Source organism: Neoarius graeffei, chromosome 7 (genome assembly GCF_027579695.1).
Source record: "Neoarius graeffei isolate fNeoGra1 chromosome 7, fNeoGra1.pri, whole genome shotgun sequence".
NCBI lineage: Eukaryota > Metazoa > Chordata > Actinopteri > Siluriformes > Ariidae > Neoarius > Neoarius graeffei.
This window is the reverse complement of record NC_083575.1, coordinates 87,819,106-87,844,981: the sequence shown is the minus strand read 5'-3', so window position 1 is coordinate 87,844,981 and position 25,876 is coordinate 87,819,106. Positions and strand designations below refer to the sequence as shown.

The 25,876-nt window shown below is 43.2% G+C and overlaps 1 protein-coding gene across 2 annotated transcripts in view; it reads right to left on the bottom strand.

The window, feature by feature from the left end:
• The window catches only part of fam193a (family with sequence similarity 193 member A), a 153,660-nt gene that overhangs the window by 4,732 nt on the left and 123,052 nt on the right, over positions 1-25,876 (bottom strand). Inside the window, exons 15-21 of one of the 2 annotated variants that reach the window (XM_060926554.1) lie at positions 24,674-24,940; positions 24,207-24,461; positions 23,850-24,105; positions 23,480-23,771; positions 23,035-23,215; positions 21,980-22,204; positions 11,334-12,192 (exon numbers count right to left, since the gene is read on the bottom strand). In XM_060926554.1, coding sequence (XP_060782537.1) covers positions 11,334-12,192; positions 21,980-22,204; positions 23,035-23,215; positions 23,480-23,771; positions 23,850-24,105; positions 24,207-24,461; positions 24,674-24,940 — 2,335 coding nt within the window. The remainder of the gene's footprint in view (positions 1-11,333; positions 12,193-21,979; positions 22,205-23,034; positions 23,216-23,479; positions 23,772-23,849; positions 24,106-24,206; positions 24,462-24,673; positions 24,941-25,876) is intronic. The other variant, XM_060926553.1, reaches the window with a different exon arrangement.

Here is a 25,876-nt window from a genome sequence, read left to right as displayed (position 1 = left end):
ATCCACTGAGAACCATTCAGGGAGGAGATACGATTTAACTGAAAATAAACAAAGTTGGAAACAAATTGTTTGCAACAGGAAAATCAATAACCAACCAACCAACCAAGTTCCGTTCCTCAAGGGAAGATCTACCCAAAACATCCATCAGAACTGGAATAAGAGAGGAGATGCAATTCTAGTGAGCGGCCTGGAAAATTCCTTAGTTTGGCTTAATTAACTCGTGAGCAAAAAATCTGACAAAACAATGATAGTTTTGTGCGGAGTGATGAGTTCTTTCAAAAATAAATCAGAATGGAAATCTGTAGAGAACTGACGGAGGAGATTTGATTTAACTGAATTGTGGACGACAGACAACACGCCGTGGCAACAAGCTCAGCGGCCTGATCGTCAGATGAGCCAATAAACGGAGAGAAGTTCTTGAAAGGTCAGCAGATTTCAGAGTCAAAACGCGAGGAATGAGGATGGAATTATTTGTCTAAATAACGAAACAATAAAAGGGAAGAGCGAGAGTGGAGTTATTCTGAATATCAGCATGGCTGTGATACCAAGTACAGTTAGGTCCATATATATTTGGACACTGACACAAATTTTGTTTTTTTACCTGTTTACTGAAACACATTCAGGTTATAGTTATATAATGGACATGGACATAAAGTCCAGATTTTCAGCTTTCATTTGAGGGTCTCCACATTAAAATTGGATGAAGGGTTTAGGAGTTTCAGCTCCTTAACATGTGCCACCCTGTTTTTAAAGGGACCAAAAGTAATTGGACAGTTGACCCAAAGGCTATTTCATGGGCAGGTGTGGGCAATTCCTTCGTTATGCCATTCTCAATTAAGCAGATAAAAGACCTGGAGTTGATTTGAGGTGTGGTGCTTGCATTTGGAAGATTTTGCTGTGAAGAAAACATGCGGTCAAAGGAGCTCTCCATGCAGGTGAAACAAGCCATCCTTAAGCTGCGAAAACAGAAAAAACCCATCCGAGAAATTGCTACAATATTAGGAGTGGCAAAATCTACAGTTTGGTACATCCTGAGAAAGAAAGAAAGAAAGAAAGCACTGATGAACTCATCAATGCAAAAAGACCTGGACGCCCACAGACGACAACAGTGGTGGATGATCGCAGAATAATTTCCATGGTGAAGAGAAACCCCTTCACAACAGCCAACCAAGTGAACAACACTCTCCAGGAGGTAGGCGTATCAATATCCAAATCTACCATAAAGAGAAGACTGCATGAAAGTAAATACAGAGGGCTCACTGCACGGTGCAAGCCACTCATAAGCCTCAAGAATAAAAAGGCCAGATTGGACTTTGCTAAAAAAAAAAAACATCTAAAAAAGCCAGCACAGTTCTAGAACATCATTCTTTGGACAGATGAAACCAAGATCAACCTCTACCAGAATGATGGAAAGAAAAAAGTATGGGGAAGGCGTGGTACAGCTCATGATCCAAAGCATACCACATCATCTGTAAAACACGGCGGAGGCAGTGTGATGGCTTGGGCATGCATGGCTGCCAGTGGCCCTGGGTCACTAGTGTTTCTTGATGATGTGACACAGGACAGAAGCAGCCGGATGAATTCTGAGGTATTCAGAGACATACTGTGTGCTCAAATCCAGCCAAACTGATTGGTCGGCGTTTCATAATACAGATGGACAATGACCCAAAACATAAAGCCAAAGCAACCCAGGAGTTTATTAAAGCAAAGAAGTGGAATATTCTTGAATGGCCAAGTCAGTCACCTGATCTCAACCCAATTGAGCATGCATTTCACTTGTTAAAGACTAAACTTCAGACAGAAAGGCCCACAAACAAACAGCAACTGAAAACCGCTGCAGTAAAGGCCTGGCAGAGCATTAAAAAGGAGGAAACACAGCGTCTGGTGATGTCCATGAGTTCAAGACTTCAGGCAGTCGTTGCCAACAAAGGGTTTTCAACCAAGTATTAGAAATGAACATTTTATTTACAATTATTTAATTTGTCCAATTACTTTTGAGCCCCTGAAATGAAGGGATTGTGTTTAAAAAATGCTTTAGTTCCTCACATTTTTATGCTATCATTTTGTTCAACCCACTGAATTAAAGCTGAAAGTCTGAACTTCAACTGCATCTGAATTGTTTTGTTCAAAATTCATTGTGGTAATGTACAGAACCAAAATTAGGAAAACGTTGCCTCTGTCCAAATATTTATGGACCTAACTGTATAACCAGTGCTCTAAGCGGGCCGGTACGCACCACCGCCACTTCTAGATTTTAACCCCTGGTGTACCAGAAGCTCACAGTACCCTTTCCTGTCCTCGCCGTATCAGAGCGTCTCTTAGCGATTCATTATGACGTTTAAACTAGTTCACTACACGACGCTCGCAGGACTACATGACGCTCGTTCACGGAGAACAACAAACGGGAAAAACAAAGAAGCAAGAACAGGACAGTAACGTTGGCATGGCTACAAAAAGGGCACAAAGAGAAAGAGAGTCGAAATGGAGTCGGATGACGACGCGGCTCTTCGACTGTCAAATTCTACCGAGGCAGAAAATGCAGATGGGGAGTGGCAAGCTAACGCTAGCGCGTCTGCTAACAGCGAAGAGCCTGTTGCTATCGATACTCCGTTAACAAGAACCTCCTCCAGCATGAACGGCCAGACTGTTGGTCAAAGGACCAAGTTCAGTATTTTTGCTCACAGAACGACTGGCTTATTTACAAAGACAAAGCTCGAGTGGAAGATACGTAGCCGCCCGACTCACGTGCCAACTAGGGATGGCGAAAACTAAAAAAAAATCTTGACCGACCACTGAGCCTCATTAGCCGGTTAACCTACAAGTTTAAAATTCTAGAATTGGAATAATTAGAATCTATTCTAAATCTAACCGCGAGCATCCGCACATTCAGTCCCAGTCGCTGCCCTCCACTCGCATTCCCTTTTCTACAGCGCGAAACATTTAGTCAAACGCGGCACTGATGTCGAGGGGTTTGTATCGGAGCGGAGGACAAATGGCTCCAGCTTAGAGACCGTTTCAGTTGGCCATGATGGCGTTGAAAATAAAGTCAAGTGCTAGAAGTAGTACATAACATTCAGTGATGGGAATAACGGCGTTAAAATAAAGGCTGTTATAACGCCGGGTAATCTAGTTAATTAGCTACAATCGTTATAACGCCGTTACCAATATCAACACGCCATTACTGCATGGTATTGAAGTTGCTCTGAAGCCGTCACCGACTTGGCTCACAGACATAAAAGCTGCGTTTGTCACTCCCCCTCCAGACACCGCTGTCATTTCATTCTCTCCCCTTCCCTCCAAAAGTCGGCATCTGCGCCTTTAGTTTGTGTGGAGAGATACAGTATGATCTGCAGTAACATGCAGTGTTGGCTACAGACCGAAACATACTTTCAGAATGCACTGGCCAAGGCAGGACTAAACTCCATGTGCCTTCTAATAATAATTAAAAAAAACAGAATAGTAATTTGTAAGCTAAGGGCCCGTTTACACGAGGACGCTGTCGGGTAAAAACGACTAAATATTTTATCGGAAGTGCCTTTCGTCTACACGGGGACGGCGTTTCCGAGGCTGAAAAACGGAAAAAATTGAAAACGCCTTCCAGAGTGGATAAGTTAAAAACAGCCCCCGTTGCATATCCGTCTAAACTACCCAATACGCCAAACTCTGCTCGGATCTGCTCACGTCGGGTACGCGTTTACGTCATACATATGTCATATACTGTCCATGCCAGCCCGGGAAGTAAGAAAGTAAGTAAAAAAGTAAGAGCATGTCTGATTACATCGATCCAACGGACCTTCAAGCTGCTCTGGCAGCTTTAATAAACGTCCAGGAGTCCTTCGAACATCTATACCGAATCTGCACATATACCGTTAATGAACAGAGGCGGGTATAGCATGCTCTTACTTTTTTACTTACCATAGCCAGAGTAGGCAAAGTTTTCACGGTGCAGATGTGCAGATCAGACAAGACGGAAGACGTTGCGCACGCGTGCAGACATAGCGGAGGTCTTTCACAGCACCACCTAGCCGCCTGGCATGCACATCCAATTGAATTCCACACATTTATGCGTCACCGTATAGACACAGATTTCCTCCTTGAAAACGGTCGTGTAGACGTGGAAAAAAGTGAGAACGAAAACGGACTTTTGCGTTTTTGTTTCAGACCGTCCCCGTGTAAAGTGTGCCTATAAAGCCTGTGTCTAAACTTTTTTCTTTCGCCGAGTGGCAGCTGTCTTCAACTGGGGCGGGAGGGCGGGACATGACTGAATGGGTGTTTCTGATTTGTCAGCTGTCGTCCTTACACCGCATGGCATGCCCCAAGCGTTTACAACACAGAATTCCAGGTTCTCCGCTCCAAAATCGGCAGCTTCAAAACGATTGATTTTTTTTTTTTAACCGATAACCAAAAAAAAAATTAACCGGTTGACGTTGATTCGGTCAAACGGTCATTGGTTAACATCCCTAGTGCCGACAGGTGAATATGGGGAGCATTGGCACTTATCTTTTCCCCACTTAAAAGATAAGACGACCTTTATTGCAAAAGATAAAACAAAAGGAGGGGGAGGCACTGAGTATAACTGCGCAATTGCAATGTTGCTAATATTGACTGAGTGACATTTCGGACACAATATAGCCGACGTTCTGCCGATTTTTGCTCCGTGAGTGGAAACCGTTCCCAAAGAAGCCACACTCAGGGTCCCCCTCGGGTTCTGAAAAATATTCGCCACTTTCTTTCCTTGACAAATCAAGTCAAACTCGTATTCTTCCCTTTATATTATTCGTCTGCATTTTTTCTAAGTTACCGACTTTTCAAAGTGGACTGAAAAGAGAACTGAAGGCAAATTTTTTCATCAGCAAAATTCCATTTCTCATTTTATTAAATATTGGAATGCATTTCTGATCGCTATTTTGTCGCTGCTATAGCAAGTTATGAGTGTTTGAAATATGCTCTGTAATATATCAGTCCATATGTCAAAGCGACGGCCGTAAACGAGATTCGTCGCGACCTGTGCGAGACATCGTAGGACGGAAGTAAAACGTACAGCGGAAATCAAAGCGACCGTCATCTGCCGACGTCGTCAAAAGACGCGTGCGCCCTCTTTCGAATGCTGATGTAATCAAGCCGGAAGTTTTCCGTGTCCGAAATTGCTCCCTAGTCACTACATAGCGAGGACGCCATTTTGTAGCGCTGTCCGAAACTTTAGCGAGGATTATTTACACCCTATATAGTGCACTCAAAGTATCCCACAATGCATCAGGAAAAGTAGTGTACAACGATGGTCGCTAACCAAAGCAATATATCCCATCATGCATTGCGGCCGCGCTGAAAGAAATCAAATTAAAAGTCTCAAACGTGAAAGAAGAAAGAAAGGATTCAGCCTTGATTTAAAAGAACTGAAAGACGCAGGGACTTTGCCGACTGATCCGGCACGTTTTAATGGTGCGACAGTAATGACGTAAATACCAGCGCGACGGAGTCGAGTCCGAAAGCGTTTTTTTTTTCTAAATCGTTTAACCAATGGTTCGAAGTCGTATGGAATAATCTCCATCACTGATGAAGCTGGCAAATCTCAAAATGAATCTAAATCGGAATGATAGGGCGATCTGACCGCTGTGTAAACAGTTTTCAAAATGGCGGTGCTGACACTTTACGTTTGAAGCCTCGCACAAGTCTGGTGAAGATCGTGCGGACAAGCGACGCCTGCCGTGGACCAAACGAACTACATTCAACGTGGATAAAAACCGAAAAGGCCGGCAAGTGTAATATAACATGCCAATAACGTTAATAAAACCGAAAACGTCATTGGATAACACGTTAATTAAGAAATAACGCAAGTTTAAAAATGACTTCAGTTCTCCTTTAATACAGGTTTATACCAACTAAACTGGCACAATTCAAATCTTTTACATATAAAATTTCAGCTCCACTCCAGCCTCGAATAAGAAAGAGTTGATTTTGGGCGCCCTGTGTACCATCAAGCTAAAATAACCCTCTTTAGTTTGAGCTTACTTCAGGTTATTTTAGCACGGGATTATTCAAAAGAGGTGTTCGGACTCACTTTAGTCTTTACTTCAACACAAAACTTAACCAGTGTTGCCAGATTGGGCGGTTTTAAGTGCATTTTGGCGGATTTGAACATGTTTTGGGCTGGAAAACGTCAGCAGTATCTGGCAACACTGAACTTGACTTACAATCGAACAGAGTCGAGAAGAATCTTGGAACAACTAACAGTGAAGGAACTCAATTTTCCAGTCGATTTATGAACCCAACACAGGATGACGGTGCGTTTTACATCATACGTTCGCTACGGGAACTCAACACGCCACGCCACCAGAAACATAACTCCCTTCAGTCGCTTGCTGGCTGACAACATGTTCACATTGGCTTTTTTTTTTTTAACCAACCTCTGCATTACTGACTGACACGGTCCGATGTGCTCGGAGCTCTGAGCGTGCCTCCCCGTGGCTGTCTCAACCCTTCAAGTGCATATTCTGGACCAATTTCGTGTTTTTTTTTTTTTTATATGAAAGTAAGTCCCTTTACACACTCATCCAGAAGGGTAATTTTGCACAAGGCCATCTGTCTACAGCAGAAAAAAATAAAATAACAAAACACGTCTGGAAAAATCCCAAGGGAGTCTGGAGCCAGATTCATGACGTCACCTGCGGAAGCGCCGTCCGGTCTTTTGGGAAACGATGAGTACTAATCCCATCAGGATCGGTGTTGCTACACCCTCCTACGATACACCTGTTAACCATTTTAATAATTACGCAATAACGTTGAAGAAATTTGCAGAAAACCACCAGGTCGTTTTCTCTTAAACAAACCAGCGCTGACGTAGGATTCAGAAGGAGGCGTCCCGCACGCGACATCACGAAAATCAATGTTTCCCGGGAAATCCAAATGGCAAGTTTTTTCAGAGGCGGACCAATTCGCCTCAAATAGCTTGATTTCAACTGAATTTTTCTGGTATTGCGCAAGGTAAAAAAAAAAATTGCACAAAATGCAAAATGTTACAGATATTTGACCAAAGTTTAATATAAAATAGGAGAATTCCATTGATCTTGCTCCTGAATTTACCCGTGATATGCACTTTAAATCATCTTCAGTGCGCCACTGTTTAGCCTAGGTCACAACCGGACGTACGATTTTTTGGCCGTGTGATTTTTGGCGTTTCCCAAATCGCTGCGATTTTTTTGTTCGTGGAGAAAGACGCACGTTGGCCGTAAGTTTGTCTTGCAACCTGAAAAAAACATAAGCGCTCGTAGAGTTTGTTTGACATGACAAAGAACCTCTGCGGCCGGTCTGCGGCTCGAAAATCAGCACGTCACACGCGCGCCCTCCGTGTGTTTCTTGCGTTTTTTGCACGTAGACCGGCCGTAGGAGCACGTACGTCGGGTTGTGACCGAGGCATTTGGTTCACGCAGAGATAATTACACCACCACACCAGGCCGATTAAGACGCTCATTTGGTAATGACGTGTCGTCGATTTTTATTGGTCACGATAACGACACGCGCTCGTTGTTTACACTCTGGCTTCCTGCTGTCTCTTCACTGGGGTTGGACTTTGGCAAACGGAGGGATTTGTAGAAAAGACGACTTATAATCATGACGACAAATACGTTAGTCACTGTGACGACTGCTAGTAATTTTCGTCACTGATGGATTATGTTCGTCAGCGACGAGTGTGATGAGTGCCAGCGGGAACTCTGTAAGGCAAGGCAAGTTTATTTATATCGTGCATTTCATACACAGTGGCAGTTCAATGTGCTTTACAGAGGTAAAAGCAAAACAGTAAACAATAAAAAATAAAATTACATAAAATAAATGGGGAAGAAAATTAATAAGAATTAAACAATAGTAGAAATAAAATAATAAAATGAGATAAAAGTTCAATTTTAAAAAAAAACAAAAAACAGCAGAATAAAATAGAATAAAAGTAAAATTTAAAACATGGAGAGTAGGGCTGTAACGATACACCCAACTCACGATTCGATTCGTATCACGATTTTTGACCCACGATTCGATACACCCACGATTTTTTTTTAATGTTTTTTTAAAGTAGTAAATTTGACTTATTAACATTTACTTACTTACATGAACTATTTAATAACAAATAATTCAGACCACTGCAGAGAATGAGTAATACGTATGCAAAAATGAACAAATGTATATCCAAAGACTGTTTTATTTCTCAAAATAATACTGTTGAGCCGGAAGCTCTGTTTTTTCGGTTCTGAAAAAGTCATTTTTCCAAATCGTGTAAATCCGTTAAGATTTTTTTTTTTTTTTGGGGGGGGGTGGCTCTCTCACTGTCTCACTCTCATAGGGCCGATGATTTTCTGTGATCGCGGAAAACAGATGGAAATTACGGAATTTTTATGGTGAAACGTTGCTCGCGTGTCAAAATGTAACTGCCGCAGAAGGCTTCCGCCCAAGCAGACATGCCTTCAGTGTTGCCAGATATTGCTAACGTTTTCCACCCCAAAATATGTTCAAAACCAGCCAAAAAGCACCTAAACCCGCCCAATCTGGCAACACTGCATGCCTTTCCGGTCAAGTGATTGTGATTGGCTTGTGGCACACCTAGCCAGCCAATGAGCTGCTTGTTTACAGATTCGCTCCCCGCGTCGCAACCAGAATGGCGACCGCTTCAAAGAAATGAATGCTCTGCCAGTGGCGAGTGTGGACGTTGCGTGACTCGCAGAAGATTGTCGCAGGTCGGCGAAAAAACGACTTACTAATAGATATAAAAAAATAAAAGTAATTTAAGTAAGTTTAAAATGTAATTTAAATAAAAAGTAAAGTATTCATAAATTGAAGTTTGGAAGCGCCTCTGTTTTTGGGCTGAGGAGAAGTTTGAAAGGGTGTACCGCGATTCTGCCTTCTTGTATCACGATACGGATCGTGGCTCTGCGTATCGCGATTTCGATACGCATATCGTTACAGCCCTAATGGAGAGACTGTAAAAGTAAAGAGTTTAAAACATGTAGAGATGGCAATATTAATAATTTAGCAGAAAGCATCTGAAAACAGCTTGGTCTTTAGTCTAGATTTGAAGCTGCCAACAGCAGGAGCATTTTTGATGTCCTCTGGGAGTTGGTTCCATAGCTGTACTGCATAGTAGCTAAAAGCTGCTTCACCACACTTTGTTTTAACAACTGGTTTTACCAGTAAATTTTTCTGTTGCAATCTGGTAGATCTGATTGGGTTAGGCCGCTGCAACATATCAGAGAGGTAATTGGGCCCTGTACCATTTAGAGATTTGTACACCAGCAGCAATGCTTTAAAGTCAATTCTGTAGCTTACTGGAAGCCAGTGAAGGGACCTTAGAATTGGAGTAATGTGCTCTGTTCTTTTTGTTCGTGTGAGAACCCTCGCTGCTGTATTTTGAACCAGTTGAAGTCGTTTGATGGTCTTTTTTGGCAGGCCTGTGAAAAGGCCATTGCAGTAATCAACCCTACTAGAGATGAAGGCACGTATTAGTTTTTCCAGATCATTTTTTGACATAAGTCCTCTTAGTTTGGAAATGTTTTTTAGGTGATAAAATGCCGTTTTAGTGATTGCTTTCATGTGACTGTCAAAGTTTAGCTCGCTGTCAATGAAAACACCAAGATTTTTAACCATTTCTTTTGTTTTAATCCCTTTTGTGTCAAGAATAATGGTAATCCTGAGTCTTTCATCTTTTTTCCCCCAAATAGAATTACTTCTGTTTTATCTGTGTTCAGCTGGAGAAAATTTTGTGACATCCAGTTGTTGATTTGATCGATACACTGGTAGAGACATTCAAGGGGGGCATAATCATTAGGTGAGAGAGCAAAATAAATTTGGGTGTCATCTGCATAGCAGTGATATAAAATTGAGTTGTTCTTGATAATTTGCCCAAGTGGGAGCATATAAAGGTTGAATAGTAATGGTCCAAGAATCGACCCCTGGGGGACACCACAGGTCAAGGACATTGACGTTGAGGTACAATTTCCCATGGTAACAAAGAAGCTTCTAAGTATGATTTTAACCAATTGATAACTTTACCAGTCAACCCAACCCAATGTTCAAGTCGATATAGCAGTATGCTGTGATCAACAGTATCAAAAGCTGCACTGAGGTCCAGTAACACCAGGACCGATGTTTTGCCTGCATCAGTATTAAGACGTATGTCATTTATAACTTTAATCAGCGCTGTTTCAGTGCTATGATTGGCACGAAATCCTGATTGAAAGTTATCAAAACAGCTGTTTGATATCAAGAAGGCAGTTAATTAGTTGAAGACAATTTTTTTTCAAGGATTTTCCCGATGAATGGTAGATTTGATATTGGCCTGTAGTTATTTAATACTGAAGCATCCAGATTATTCTTTTTAAGTAGGGGCTTTACAACGGCTTTTTTTTTTTGTGCACTCACTTTACATCACACTGGCATGAACTACATACATGTCAACCTTTGGTCAATCAAACCTGTATAACCAACCTCCAAAATCCGTATTTCCCTTATAAAATCCTTATAAGATGCAAATTAAAATAATTTACCTAAAATTTGAATGATAATTAACAATGATATATCCAAGTTACTTTTTATTCAATATTAATAACAATAAACCTTCAGAATGAATACAAAGCTCCAATGTTTGACAAAAACACAAAGTGTCACTCTAATGTTCTGAATTGTACTCCATGACAGCTTTTTTAGCACTCTGCACCAATACCTCACAAGGCTGCATGTCACAGCAAGTGTCTGTGTTGATCTTGCCGGAGTGCCCATTCAGAATCTTTTCAGTCGCTAGTGAAAGCCGCTCAGGTGGAAATACGCGTTTCAAACAAAATGTTACTTCCCGGTTGGCGGGATTCTCGCAATGCGGTGTGCGCATGATCAAAAGTGGAACGAAGTCTCGCTACCACAAGATAACGCGCGATTTCATAAGACTCTTTACTGGCTGTGTGTGGTGTACAGTACGTTTGTAAATGTTATGCGCTCTTATCATCGTGGGAATTGATTATAGCTCTAAATAAATATTGAAGTTTTTTTAAAGAATCCGTATAACTTTATTTGTATGCCCGTATACTACGTTTATTGAATCAAATCCATATAAAATACGGACATTCCGTATAGGTTGACATGTATGGAACTAGCTGGTTGTGTTATACTAAATATCTTAAATACAGTATTCACGCCACGACTCCGTTGCAATGATAATAAAGATGAAATGAGATCGCAACACTATAAATCATTCCAGTGGACAAAAACGGCAAGAAAAGAAAGAAAAAAAAAGGCAGCACTCGGTGTGTTTTCAAGAAGCTGGTGGATAGTAAGCAAGCAGCGCTCGGCACTGAGCTTACCTATGGAGTTATTCATCTTGTCTGCCTTCTTCTTCTTGTTTTTCTTGGCCTTGCTCTTGGGCTGAGGAGACTCCGCTGGCACGACTTTCCCGTTCTGCTCGGTGGCTGGAGGCTCCATCACGGGCGAGTTCCTCTCCTCCTTCATGCCGTTCTGCTGCTTCTTGCCGTTCGTCCTCTCCTCCTTCTTCATGTCAGCGAGCTGCTCCTCAGCCAGCCTGGCCTTGACTTTACTTTCTGTGTGCGATGGGGCCGATTTCGAGGTGGGTTCTGTTGCTCGAGGCGTGTCGAGCGGCCGTTTTCCAGCCTCGCCGTTGGTTCTGGAGGTGCCGTTGGGCTGCTGTTTGGATTTGGACCTGGCGTTGGTGGGTTCGGAGTGCGGCAGGGTGCCGTTGGGCAGCGAGGGCGGGACTTCAGCAGGTTTTTCTTTGCCACGTCTTGGGCTTGATGGGCCAATTTTGGCTTGGGGTAGAGGTATGAGCTCTTTCAAGGGCTCTTTAACGGGCTCTTTGAGACGGACCAGGCCGTGTAGCAGCTGCGTTTTGCCGTTCTGCATGTTTTCCAGAACGTTCTGTGCACTCTGGCGTAGTGGCTGGGGGTTGTTAGTGGGGGCGGGCGATGGAGACGGCGTTTCAGGCTTGACTGTTGCTGTCGGAGCTTCTTTGGCCTTGTTTTCCCTCTTTTTCTTCTTGGAGGTGGTCGTGGAGGTGGTGTGAAGCTGCTGCATCTCCTTCAGACGGAGCAGCTCCTGCTTAAGCGCTTCCTCCTCCTCCTCCTGGTGCCGCCGCTGTGCCTCCAAAAGCTGCTGCTGCTGCAACTCCCGCTCTCGTGCCTCCGCCTCCAGACGGGCTTTCTCCTCGAGCTGAAAAGCACACGCACGCAAATCATCTCCGTGATCTGAACATCCGTTTAGAGGACGTTCTCACCAGACATTGAGCATACATAGGTGAAATACACTCAGAAGGCGAGGTGGACATGCATTCAGAATAATTCACTCGGAGTACAAATCATCATTCTGACATCTTGTCCCTGAACCCCTTTACTGGCCACCAGTCTAACACAGGACTCCGTTTCAGTTTTATTATTTCTGACGCAGTCTAGAAAACCCAGGCAGATGTTGCTGAATTCTGGAAAATGATGAAAACCGAGTCTGAGGTTTAACTCTTTACCCCTTAATGACGATCCCGTGTATATCCCATAATGACGACATATGACGCCTTGTCAAAACCTTGTCTTTAGACTTTTTTTTCCTTGTAAATATTTTCTACAGGTGAACAGGATATACATCCAGTATACAAGGATGGCTGCAGCAACCGCTTTAAGGAGTAAAGAGTTAAAGAGGCGCTTTTTCTGTTGCCTGTCCAAGATAAAGGAACAGCTTACCCCTGCTTTTAAGGACATCCTCCACAATAGAGGTTTTTAAACCCAACGTATTGGGATAAATATATGTTATTTACCAGCTGCGAGGTCCGTATGGTGAAATACCGTGACCGAGGTCTTGAAAGTACTGAGCGAGGCTCTCCCCATGGCCGGCGAGGGCCTTTCTGTGCGGAGTTTGCATGTTCTCCCCATGTCCGCGTGGGTTTCCTCCGGGTGCTCCGGTTTCCCCCACAGTCCAAAGACATGCAGGTTAGGTTAACTGGTGACTCTAAATTGACCGTAGGTGTGAATGTGAGTGTGAATGGTTGTCTATGTGTCAGCCCTGTGATGACCTGGCGACTTGTCCAGGGTGTACCCCGCCTTTCGCCCGTAGTCAGCTGGGATAGGCTCCAGCTTGCCTGCGACCCTGTAGAAGGATAAAGCGGCTAGAGATAATGAGATGAGATTCTAACAGAAAACGAGAGCGCCCGAAAGGGAAAACCGAGCCGAGCCGCCATTCTGAATCCTCATTCACGGCTGTAATGCAAATGGCTTCCTCCTCGGTATACAAGTGCACTTCCATGGCAGGAAAAAAAAACTACATTTTGCTGCCTATGTAGTCCCCTATTTATACAAAATTGAGTCATTCAGGATTCAGCCATGTTTTTGCTCGGCGTTAGCAACAGCTAGAGGTTTTTAGCTTTCTCCTGAAATGTTTTCTTTTATTTCTTCTTCCTCAGGGTAGTAAAACTCGCTTTCGCTGTGAACGCTGTCGTTATCGCTATCCATGCTGTAAAATTAATGCTATTCTCCTGAGGAATGCTGGCAAAAATTTATAAGATTTCTGATAATCTTATAAATAAATCTGATAAAAAAAAAGATAAATGTTGACAAAAAATGCTACCATGTTTGCTGTTGTGAACGAGCGAGTCGCCAGAGGTCCGTAACCGGGGTCCGTAACTGGGGTCCATATCGTTGGATACGGACCCGCTTGCCAGCCAATCAGCGCGCAGGATTTGATGGAAACCGGACCGCGAAAAAAATGTTATTTACCAGCTGGGAGGTCGGTATGGTGAAATACCGTGACCGAGGTCTTGAAAGTACTGAGCGAGGCCCTCTGGGCCGAGGTCACGGTATTTCACCATACGGACCGACCTTAAGCTGGTAAATAATATATTTATTTTTTTCTTTACCAAATTCTAACAGAAAACGAGAGCGCCCGAAAGGGAAAACCGAGCCGAGCCGCCATTTTGAATCCTCATTCACGGCTGTAATGCAAATGGCTTCCTCCTCGGTATACAAGTGCACTTCCATGGCAGGAAAAAAACTACATTTTGCCTCTATTTAGTCCCCTATTTATACAAAATTGAGTCATTCAGGATTCAGCCATGTTTTTGCTCGGCGTTAGCAACAGTTAGAGGTTTTTAGCTTTCTCCTGAAATGTTTTCTTTTATTTCTTCTTCCTCAGGGTAGTAAAACTCGCTTTCGCTGTGAACACTGTCGTTATCGCTATCCATGCTGTAAAATTAACGCTATTCTCCTGAGAAATGCGAAAATAAATGTTGACAAAAATTGCTACTATGTTGTTGTTTGTTGTTGTGAACGAGCGAGTCGCCAGAGGTCCGTAACCGGGGTCTGTACCGTAGATACGGACCCACTTGCCAGCCAATCAGAGTGCGGGATTTGATGGAAACCGGACTGCGAAAAAAATAAACAATTATTCTCCAAAGGCGAAGTGAAGATCAGTGAATAATAACCTTGATGGCATCTCGATTATTATTTAACAGTTATTCCATGAAATCGAGCCATACATGGGCTGATAGCTGATGAGGCGCGTAGCACCGAGTTGGCTATAAGCCGTGTATGACGAGACTGAGCGGAATAACTGTTTTATTCTATCCACATTCACTGGATTTTGAGAAACAGCATTTTTATTTTTTGCAAATTTGATAAATTAAAAACTTGACACAAAACGTGTTAACAAACCGGCGAAATCACAGAAGCAATTTGTGAAAAATGCAATGATAATCCATGGGGGGGGAAAGAAAAGTTCTTACAATCAAATACTTTTATTCCATATTTTGTTGCTTTTTTGGAGTTTTGTTTTCGAGTAGTTTTTATCTCGTCCTCGGTTGGTTCAGCAACATGCTCCGCCATTTTGTTTTTCTCTCCTCACGGTATACAAGCTGATATCTGAGTAGTAGAGTAGCCAATCAGAGCACGCGATTGCTCATATCCAGTGCGATTTGTTTGACAGGTCGGGAACAAATACCTTCTCGAGAACATTTTATCGCATGGAAATTGAATGAGTGATGAAAAAGTTTTCCGAGAAATCCGAACCTAGAAAATTATTTGATGAGAAACATTACTTGCCAATTTTGATTTCATGGTCGCTTTGAAGTCCTAAAGCGCGTGTACGTGTGTTTTGTCGCTTGTGTATCGGTGAATTAGCGTGCAATGTATCTAAATGATCTCAAGCTGCACGTGTGTTTGTTGAATCTGTGTATAGGTTTATTACATGCATAAGCGTGCCGGTGATTGTGTACCACTCTCATGCATGTAGCCATTTTGTTTTTCTCTACTCACGGTATATGAGCTGATAGCGTAGTAGTAGAGTAGCCAATCAGAGCGAGCGACTTTACTTTTCATATCCAGTGAACGTGGACAGAATAAAAATCACTGAGCCTGAGATGCAGTGTTTTCCCCAGAAAAAAATGAAAGCCCTAAATTCTGGCATGATAAAACACAGACAATTGAGCGCCAACGGCGCGAAGTGAAACTAGGGGGGTCCGGGGGCATGCCCCCCTCGAAAATTTTTTGAAAATAGATGCTCTCAGGTGCATTTTCAGGGTCTCTGAGAGGTTTTAGATCCATGATTATAGGATCGATTTTACCAGTGTTTCAATGATTTCTGACCTAAATAGTATTAATGTAAACACATTTGAAATTTCACCTTAAAGTTCAACATGCAAGTTAAACTGTTGTGTTATAGATTACTGAGGTCTATGATAGACTGAAAATCTACAGGGGTCCCTTAATTATCTGTGATCTAGTAGTGTTGTAACAAAAATGCGCATGAAAATATGAACAGTGGTTTGCTGCATCTTATGCAATCCAATCGATCATCATGACCTCCTGTTGATCACAAAGGGATCTGAACCTAAGACCTGCCACCTTAAAATAAGTTGCTGTAGTACTATAACTGTAATGATTCTGATGCAATTACCGTAATATATGTAGAACTAAGATACACTGAAAAGAAAATAGACTGGTACCAAAATCCAGAATTGTGACACCCAAAGGCATTTTTGAGACAAAGTCGGCAAACAGTCTTATTTTGTCCATTTGGGTGTGCCGAATTCAAATCTGCAATATGCCGAGCTCTATCTGACCTCTGTTGACCTCTAGAGGTCACTGAACTTTGGGCCTGTAAACGTCTCAGCTGAACCCAGTTTCTCAGCTTTCTAAGGAAAATACACAAAAAAAACGTGCACAGGTAGGGAGAGCTTGTAGCCGCAGCCGTTGTAGTAGAATTGTATATAGTAGGTTTTTCCAGAAGAAAAGGTAGAAGTAGAACCAGAAGTAGAAGTAGAAGGCGGAAATATGGCGTTTGACCGACAAGATGGCGTCTGTCACAATCTGGATCGGCTGTGACGTCACATGCAAGTGCTCCATAGGCCAAGTTTAATGACCTTGAGGTTATCAGAGGTCATATATCGTTTTACAAATGAAAAATGAATTCAGCACCCAAACATTTAACGAACAAGGCCATTTGCTAACTTCGTTAATCATTTTAGTACATTTCATTCCTTAGAAAGCTGAGAAACTGGGTTCAGCTGAGACGTTTACTGTACAGGCCCAAAGTTCAATGACCTCTAGAGGTCAACAGAGGTCAGATAGAGCTCGGCATATTGCAGATGTGAATTCGGCACACCCAAATTGACAAAATAAGACTGTTTGTTGACTTTGTCTCAAAAATGTCTTTAACTCCTTAAATAAGCACTTTTTTGAATTTTGGTACCAGTCTATAAGTAAGGCAGCTGCATATTATAAAGTTTAAACTTTGGCACTTTATTAAATGGACTAGATTAAGATTAAAGCATATTTAAAGGAAAAGAAAACTTAAGTCATACATTTAAGTTTGCAGAAAGATGATGTATTTATAAAAACATTCATGAAGAGATTGTGTTAGTAAGTGTCAAATGTAGCATAATTGCGAATAATAACGATAAGCGTATTTGGCAGTGTGATGTCACTGTCAGCCTTTAACGAAAGAATAACCCGGAGCCGTCTTTTGTTAAATGGATCCCAGTGACATCGCACTGCCAAAACTGCTTATGATGATTATTTGAAATGATGCTGTATTTGACACATTTGGACAACTTCACTTCGTCAGAGTGTTTATAAGTACATAATCTTTCTGCAAACCCAAACTAATGAATTAAGTTTTCTACTCGTTTAAAGCAGATTAATTCTCCTCGGCTTTTGCTTGGCCCGATGTTGGGCGACCTTCTCATAGTCCATCTCGCTGTCATCCATGCTGATGTGGATCAAACTGTCCAGCGAGTCTTCTCCTCGCTTATTAAAATCAGTCGGCTTTGTCCGTCTGGTGAGGGACGACATTGGCAGCCAATGAGATCGCTTATAATGAATCGGAAAATTCCGGGACGTCTGACGTTTTCTTTCGATATTTTTATTGGACGGTTTGAACACGTGATCTTGACACAGCCAAAAGATTAGTTTGTTTACATCATACCGCGTGGACATATTACTTTGACAGAATCAACACAAACGTTAGAAAAAAAAGCAGCTTGTTTAACACAAATATCAATCAGTATGTAAATGGATCTGTTATTTGCTCTCCTATGGATCGAGTTACTTGTGGGTAGGAAATTTTAACGTATAAATCTAAGCGTATCGGATTTTAACTAAAGCGACTAAGCGTATCGGCAGGCAGAGCGAGCGTATCGGGCCCGATACGCTAAAACGCTTTGGGGAAAACCATGCTGAGATGAATAATTGTTTTAGAATAAATACACAGGTGATTTTTTATAAAAAATCCAAACATCAAAATCACATGCAAATGCAATAAAGGCTCGGCACAGACTTGTCACTTATCTACACCGATTCACATAAAACACTTAGTTTTGAAATCGATAAACTAAATCACAATCCCACTTTACCTTTGAATAGTTTCAGACCAAACTTCGTAGCATCTTTAGTGCTTTTAGGAACAGCGTTTTGTTTTTTTCCATGATTTGGAATTCTTCCTCATTTACAGTGAAGTAGTAGTCTGGTTAACACCAGACCATATCACAAGTGAAATATGGTCTGGAATCCGCCTACTGAATTTCTCGTAGGGGAGGTGTGGTTTACGATTGTCAACGGCCGTTTATTGGACGTTGCAAATGTCTATCATTTGGCGTATACGTAGCCCATGGCCAATCATGGCAGTTGTACCCGGTGACGTAGTTAGAGCGACGAAGAGGCGAAGAAGAGAAGAGAAAGAGAAGGCAAAACAAAAATAGGAAAACAATGGCACCGAACGATTACTGCCGTTTGTGCAAGACAAATATGAGAGAAGCTGGTTTGGTTAGTTTGGTTCGTATCGCTCGCCGCCATGTTAAATGTGATCCGTAAACAGTCCCAAATAAACTACAAGCTTCCGTTTGTCGAGTAGTACGCGTCACCGTCTTTCCACCCCTCCCCACGCTCTGATTGGCTCCCTAACTCAGGCGAGCCTTGAGACCATAGTTTCTAGTGTTGCACCGATACCATTTTTTTGGCCCCGATACCGATACCTGGCTGTGCAGTACCGGCCGATACCGATACCATACCGATACCACTCCGTTTGAAATGTGTGTATATATATATATATATGAAGAGCTGCATACTTGGATGTAAAATCATTGCTATCATGGCTTTGTCAGGCTGCTGCTTACCTTTGTGAAACAGGAAAAAGACTAATACAAAGTGAATCCAGTAGAACTTTTTATTGCCTACCTGGTATGGATGACTGACAATAGTTCAATAAACTTTCTCTTGCTAGCAGTTGCTGCAACCTCAAACTCTTTGTGTTCGTTCACATGTTTCGTCTTCAAATGTTTTATCAGGTTCGAGGTATTGAAACTGGCCGATTTAACTCCACCTCTCGAAACTTTCAGGCCGCAAATCTTGCATGTAGCCATTGTACTCGCCGGAGTTTCTATGCTGAAATATATCCAGACCGCCGACATTTTCTTCTCGTGGTTTGTTTTTCCTCTGCATGAAAAAGCTGCCCCTGTATTGGTTAAGAGCGGCTATTGGCCCGCTCTCATTGGTCTGGAGCAGGTCAATAGCAATAGCTGCTTGGCAGGCATGCACAGTGATCACGTGTGATCACACAACACAGAGTGTAGTGAGTGTCGGGAGAGAGAAGGCTGCGTTCAAGTGTCATACTAGCATCGGTAAATGGTATCGGCGCCCTATTTCTTGCTACTCGCCAATACCGATACCACCATTTTAGTGCCAGATCGGGGCCCCGCCCGATACTGGTATCGGTATCGGTGCAACACTAATAGTTTCCATGCTGTCTTTTCAGATCGGAACGATTGTGCAAAGCAGCATGGGATTTCCCAGGCTAGTGATGAAGCGATCGGCCGCCATTTTGCCGAGTCGCTCGAGGTGATTTTCGAGAAATGATCTGAATTTTCACGACCGATCAGCACGTCCGATTTTCTATAATCGCCTCCGTATTAGGGTGCATCAGTTGCCCCCTAAAAATGAAAAGTTCCTCGGATCATGATGCATTTTTGTTTTTATGTTCCTTTTGGTAAGAAAACACACTGGGTGAAATATTTTGACAAAATTCAAAAGTTTAATGGTGGCACCAGGAGCTCAAAGTTATGGAAAAAGCTGCTATTTTATGACTTTTATGACAAAATTTCGATCACTTTTCATGAAACATTACGGCACCTTATAGAGTATACCAAATATCTTAGATCCACATTTTTAGTACATATTCTAAATATATTATCAAGCACAGTTTGAGTTTTAGCTGTTCATTGAATCATCGTTCAACTACTTTTAAACAATACAAATGTATTATGAATCACATTAATGCTTCTCAATCCCTTGCAAAGGTTCTTAACATGATCTCTGGGTCACAAGAAATCAATAAATGGAGTCCAACATCGTGATTCAAACCTTACGCCGAAACATAAAATAAGCGTTTTTTGGCAAAAAATGAACCTCATGGTGCCACCATTAGACTTTTGAACATGGTCAAAAAATTTTACAGGATGTCTTTATTGGTGAAAAGGAACACCCGAACAAAAACGCATCAGATTTTATGAAAGTGACGGCAACTGATGCACCCTACTCTGTATTTAAAATAAAACGTACTTATTCACCTAAACATTTGAGTCTCGTTAAGCTCCATCATGTCCAAACCTGATGTTTTGTCTTTACTTCATTGATTTAATTTAACATCACACTGCAAAAAATACAAATCTAAGGAAGTTTATTTGTCTATTTTCAAGTCAAAACATCTAGCCACCCTTATTATAAGACATAATTGCCCAACAAGCAAAACCTCATTTAGCTAGAAAGGCTAGTTTTTAGACAGTCCATCTTGAAAATCTTGTAGAGACAAAATGTCTTACAGTCTTAGGCCAAGTTTACATTAGACCGTATCTGTCTCGTTTTCTTCGCGGATGCACTGTCCGTTTACATTAAAACGCCTGGAAACGGGAATCCGCCAGGGTCCACGTATTCAATCCAGATCGTGTCTGGTCCGGTGCTGTGTAAACATTGAGAATACGCGGATACGCTGTGCTGAGCTCTAGCTGGCGTCGTCATTGGACAACGTCACTGTGACATCCACCTTCCTGATTCGCTGGCGTTGGTCATGTGACGCGACTGCTGAAAAACGGCGCGGACTTCCGCCTTGTATCACCTTTCATTAAAGAGTATAAAAGTATGAAAATACTGCAAATACTGATGCAAATACTGCCCATTGTGTAGTTATGATTGTCTTTAGGCTTGCCATCCTTCCACTTGCAAGTGGTAAGTGACGCGCATGCCCGACATGCACTGAGATCACACACACAGCGGCTCAGTCCCGAATCACTGCTCGTGCGCTTCACTCGCGCGCTCTGTGAGCTGCGCAGGGCCAGAGTGCGCACCCTCCAGAGGGCACTCGCTGTTCAGGGCGGAGTGATTTGGAGCGCAGGATGCCTGCGGAGCCGAGCGTATCCGTGTATTGGTGTTGCTGTGTGCACGCAAATCGTGTATTGGTGTTGCTGTGTGCACACTAATCGTTTTAAAAACGTTAATCTGATGATCCGCTGATACGGTCTAATGTAAACCCCACCTTATTTGGAGCACCTTTGAAAATAAAACAAGTTTTTTTTAAAACAAGTAAGCACATTTTGGACATTTGTCAAATGCGGTTCATCTTGTTTCAAGAAAAAAAAAAAAAGTACTGTAGGCTTGTTTTGGGAATAAATGAACTTTACTGAAATCTTTGAATCTAGTGTCCCCAAAATGCATTGACGTGGCTCAGGTGGATAAGGCGCCATACCATAAATCCGAGGACCCGGGTTCGATTCCGACCTGAGGTCATTTCCCAATCTCTCCCCGTCTCTCTCCCGCTCATTTCCTGTCTCTATACCGTCTTATCCAATAAAGGTGGAAAAGGCCCAAAAAAATCTTTAAAAAAAAAAAAAAGACATGAATGGCTAAATGTAAGAAGGACGATCTTGTTAAAGAATTATTTTGAGTTAATCAGATCTCGCATAATAAGTTCCCCAATCTTATTTTGGAATTATTTCATCTAAAAACAGGTTAGATTTTTCATCTTACTTTAAGAAATCTTACCAAGTCAAATTTGACTAGTTCCATTGGCAGATTTTTTTCACCTGATTCAAGCAAATATGCTTCGTTTTAATCTTTTATTTCTTATTTTCGAAAGGCCATTTTTTGCAGTGTAGAAACTTGCCCGATCTGGAGAGAAATCTGCACCAATTTACTTCGCATTTTATTTCATTTGTTGCCTCGAGTGTTGATTTTAAAGTAAAGATTATAAAGCGCTTTGTTGCGTTTTAACTTCCTTTATACGAAAACGTAACTGGACTTCGTTTTGAGCGCCACAGAGAGGCCGGCTAACAAACTGAACAGCGAACTATGGCTTCGAGTCAGCCTACAAACCCGATATAGCGGGTGTTCCCTCATAAAACGGCCCCTGAGCGCTGAGACCTACTCGGCGTCCATCCATCCTCGCGCATCGTTTCTGTCTGTTTTTACTGTACCTTCTTCTGTTTGTGGCGTGCGCGTTTGGCTGCTTTGGAGCTGGACGCGGGTTTATTGCCGCCGCTGTTGATGAACTGCAGGAGATCCTCGACTTTGCGATGGTCTTCCATCCCGTCCCGCTCCAGTTCTTCCTTCTTGGGCTGTTCCTCTTTACGCTTGGTGAGACGTAGCCGCAGCTTCTCCCGCATCTCGGCGTAGTTTCTACTAGTAGGAGCTGCAGGAGGCTACATACCAAAAAAAAAAAATCATAAAAGGTTATTTTACATAAATTAAAATCAGCCAAAATAATGTCTGAAATGTCTCTTAAAGGAACAGTCCACCGTACTTCCATAATGAAATATGCTCTTATCTGAATTGAGACGAGCTGCTCCGTACCTCTCCGAGCTTTGCGCGACCTCCCAGTCAGTCAGACGCGCTGTCACTCCTGTTAGCAATGTAGCTAGGCTCAGTATGGCCAATGGTATTTTTTGGGGCTGTAGTTAGATGCGACCAAACTCTTCCGCGTTTTTCCTGTTTACATAGGTTTATATGACCAGTGATATGAAACAAGTTCGGTTACACAAATTGAAACGTAGCGATTTTCTATGCTATGGAAAGTCCGCACTATAATGACAGGCGTACTAACACCTTCTGCGTGCTTCGGCAGCGCATTGATATCTGAGCTCCGTATCAATGCGCTGCCGAAGCACGCAGAAGGTGTTAGTACGCCTGTCATTATAGTGCGCACTTTCCATAGCATAGAAAATCGCTACGTTTCAATTTGTGTAACCGAACTTGTTTCATATCACTGGTCATATAAACCTATGTAAACAGGAAAAACGCGGAAGAGTTTGGTCGCATCTAACTACAGCCCCAAAAAATACCATTGGCCATGCTGAGCCTAGCTACATTGCTAACAGGAGTGACAGCGCGTCTGACTGCGTCTGACTGACTGGGAGGTCGCGCAAAGCTCGGACAGGTACGGAGCAGCTCGTCTCAATTCAGATAAGAGCATATTTCATTATGGCAGTACGGTGGACTGTTCCTTTAAGGTCGAGTAAGCAAGCTCCTTCACCCCTCCATGACCAAAGAATTCACAGTAGCAGCAGTCGCAGTATTTTCCTTCTTTCTGGTTGGTGGAGGTGGATGTGGAGGAGCTGTGTTCGGAGCTGCTGTCTTCATCCGGACTCTCTTCGTAAGCCTGGTGTTCGTAGGCTCCGCCTCCCTCGCACCGGTGACCTTCGCAGTCGGGATCACTGCCGCAGAAACACCACAGCGTCGATATTTAAACCATTCTGTTTACTTTCCCGACAGTTATGTTGAAATCACGTGACGGATGAACAAGCGCAAGCAGTGAAGGGTACTTCGGGGTCGGGTTGGTACCAAAAACCTCGCGGCTAAAATTCCCTTGCTTTTAATTTCAAAGTTTGCTCATACAGCTGGACAGAAATATACCGTTAAAACAATCCAACTTTTTTTTTTTTTAAACAGATGAGGCGTGCGCGAAATGAACTACTGACCTGCACACGCTACTGGGCCCGCTGACTGGGCCGTCAGCCGGGACGGGTGGCTGTGGCTGCTCCCCACCGGGCACACACAGAGTCTGGTGGGATTCAAGGAAACCTGGGGCTGGAGCTGCAGTCTTCGTTAAGGGCTGAACGGCCATGCTGGGGAGATGTGTGCTGGGGATCGGGGGATGGGCGGCACTGCTGAACGGAGGCAGAGACGCCAAACCGGTAGTGGGGCTGTTTCTAGGAACGATGGGGCCGGACTGTATATGGTCCTCTTTAACTATATTGTGGAATACTTCACCTGAGACACAAAAAAGAAAAGGCTGAGAAGAAAGTCGAGCTAAAACGCAGCCCTGGGGTTAAGCGATGACGTTTGTACCTAGTGCGGCGGCTCTTTTCGCCGAAGCGTGGATGTGATTGTTACTGGACTGGACAGTGGTGGCGGTGCTGGAGACCGAGGAGATGGCCGACGACGTCGCCATCACCACCTCCCCCGCCTCCATGAAGGCATCTTGGTAGTTGAAGAGACACTTCTTCTTCTGAGGGACGCTCTTCTTCTCCTTGCCTTCGGGAGCCGGCAGGGACGAGGAGCTGGACGCGGGGGAGGCGGAGTCTAATCCTAAGGGAATGAAAAGCTTGCGTGAGTTACTGAAATCGAATGCGCGACTCGTTCTGAGAATATTTAGTCATCTAGAAGCTATTCCATTTTTAAATCGGTAGGTCTGTGCTTATGCACTGCGAGATAAAGCGAAGGGCGAACGTCACCAGGGAGCGGCTCCTGCAGCAGTACGCTCGGGTTCCAGTTCTTCATCATGTGCGTGTCCCAGAGGTTCTCGAATTTGAGCGAAGGACAGGACAGAGAAGCGCTCCAGTCTCCGGCTCCGCCGCTGAAGCAGCTTTGGTACACGTGTTCAGGCAGAGCCGGGCTGAACACTTGCTGCTGCTGCTGCTTTATTCCTGTGTGATTGGAAACCAGCGCTGGCGGGAGAGTCTACAACCCACATGTACACACACACACACACCCACACACATATTAGCAACATAAAACAAATCAATGATTTTTTTTTTTCAATGTGCATTTCTAACACCGGAGATAAATTACGCTGATAAACAGCACCATCTGCTGGTCGTGAAATGACAATGCAACAGTATATATGCATTTACGACAGTTTTAGCGCGTGTTGTATGCGAGTAAAGGTTGACCTTGCTGTGTGCGAGTGGAGGGCTGGAGTACAGTGTGGGGAGCAGCGGCCGGGGCAGATGGGGCAGGTTGTGCATGGGCAGGTGACCGTGGATGTGGGGGTAGAGGTGGAGCGCGGGGTGAGCCGGACTCTTGTCCGTGAAGAACTGGTGTGGTGCCGTGTGCAGGTGCCGAGGAGGCAGAGCGGCGGTGCCCAGTCCTGCTGTACCGCCATCCACGCCGCCCTGGTTACACACGTGACACTCGCACGGGTGCTGCACCTGCTCCACCTTAACATGGAAACAACACAACACACACACTACTACTACACATCCATGGAACTGCTGTTGCATGCTGAGATGCTTTTCTGCTCAGCACGGTTGTAAAGAGTTGCTACGAGTGACGAGATCCTTCCTCGGACCCTCTCTAATCAGCAAGGCGTTTGTTTGCTTTGCTTCCCACCCACAGAACTGTCAGTCACTCACTCACTCAACTCGATGTTTTGCGCACCGTTCTGTCTGTGCAAACTGTCGAGACTGTCGGGTGTGAAAACCCCAGCAGGTTCCGGAATGCTCAAACAGACAGCCATGCGACAGTGAAAGAAAGTGACTTACTGTATGCAGAAACCCGCAATGGGTGGGAGTCCCTAATAAAGTGGCCGGTGAGCACACTACCGTTCAAAAGTTTGGGGTCGCTTTGAAATGTCCTTATTTTTGAAAGAAAAGCACTGTTCTTTTCAATGAAGATCACTTTAAACTAATCAGAAATCCACTCTATTAGCAGGGTTCTTGCAGGATTCAGTAAGTTAAATTTTAGACCTTTTTTAGACCATTATGAAAAATTTTTTAGACCAACATGAAGCATTACAACCTGCCTTATCCCCGCCCTTCCCAAAAAAAGACAATCGAGTTCAATTCTCAAAACAAAGTCATTTGTATCGGTAAACTGACTATCAGGGATACAAATTGATTGTGTGCTTATTTATGTCATATGGCAACATTAGTACATTATGTCACATAGCAACAAAAGTACAAGACAATAGAGTGATGCATACAATCTATACAATATCCAAGTTCCTCGGATTGACCAACCTGAAGGATTACAGTCCCCCCCAAAAAAAAACAACCAAAAAATCAGTTCAATTCTCAAAAACAATGTAATTTTGTATTGCGTCTGTAAATGTCAAGTGCCTCAGCTTTTGACGTCTCCGTGGACCCGAAAGTCGC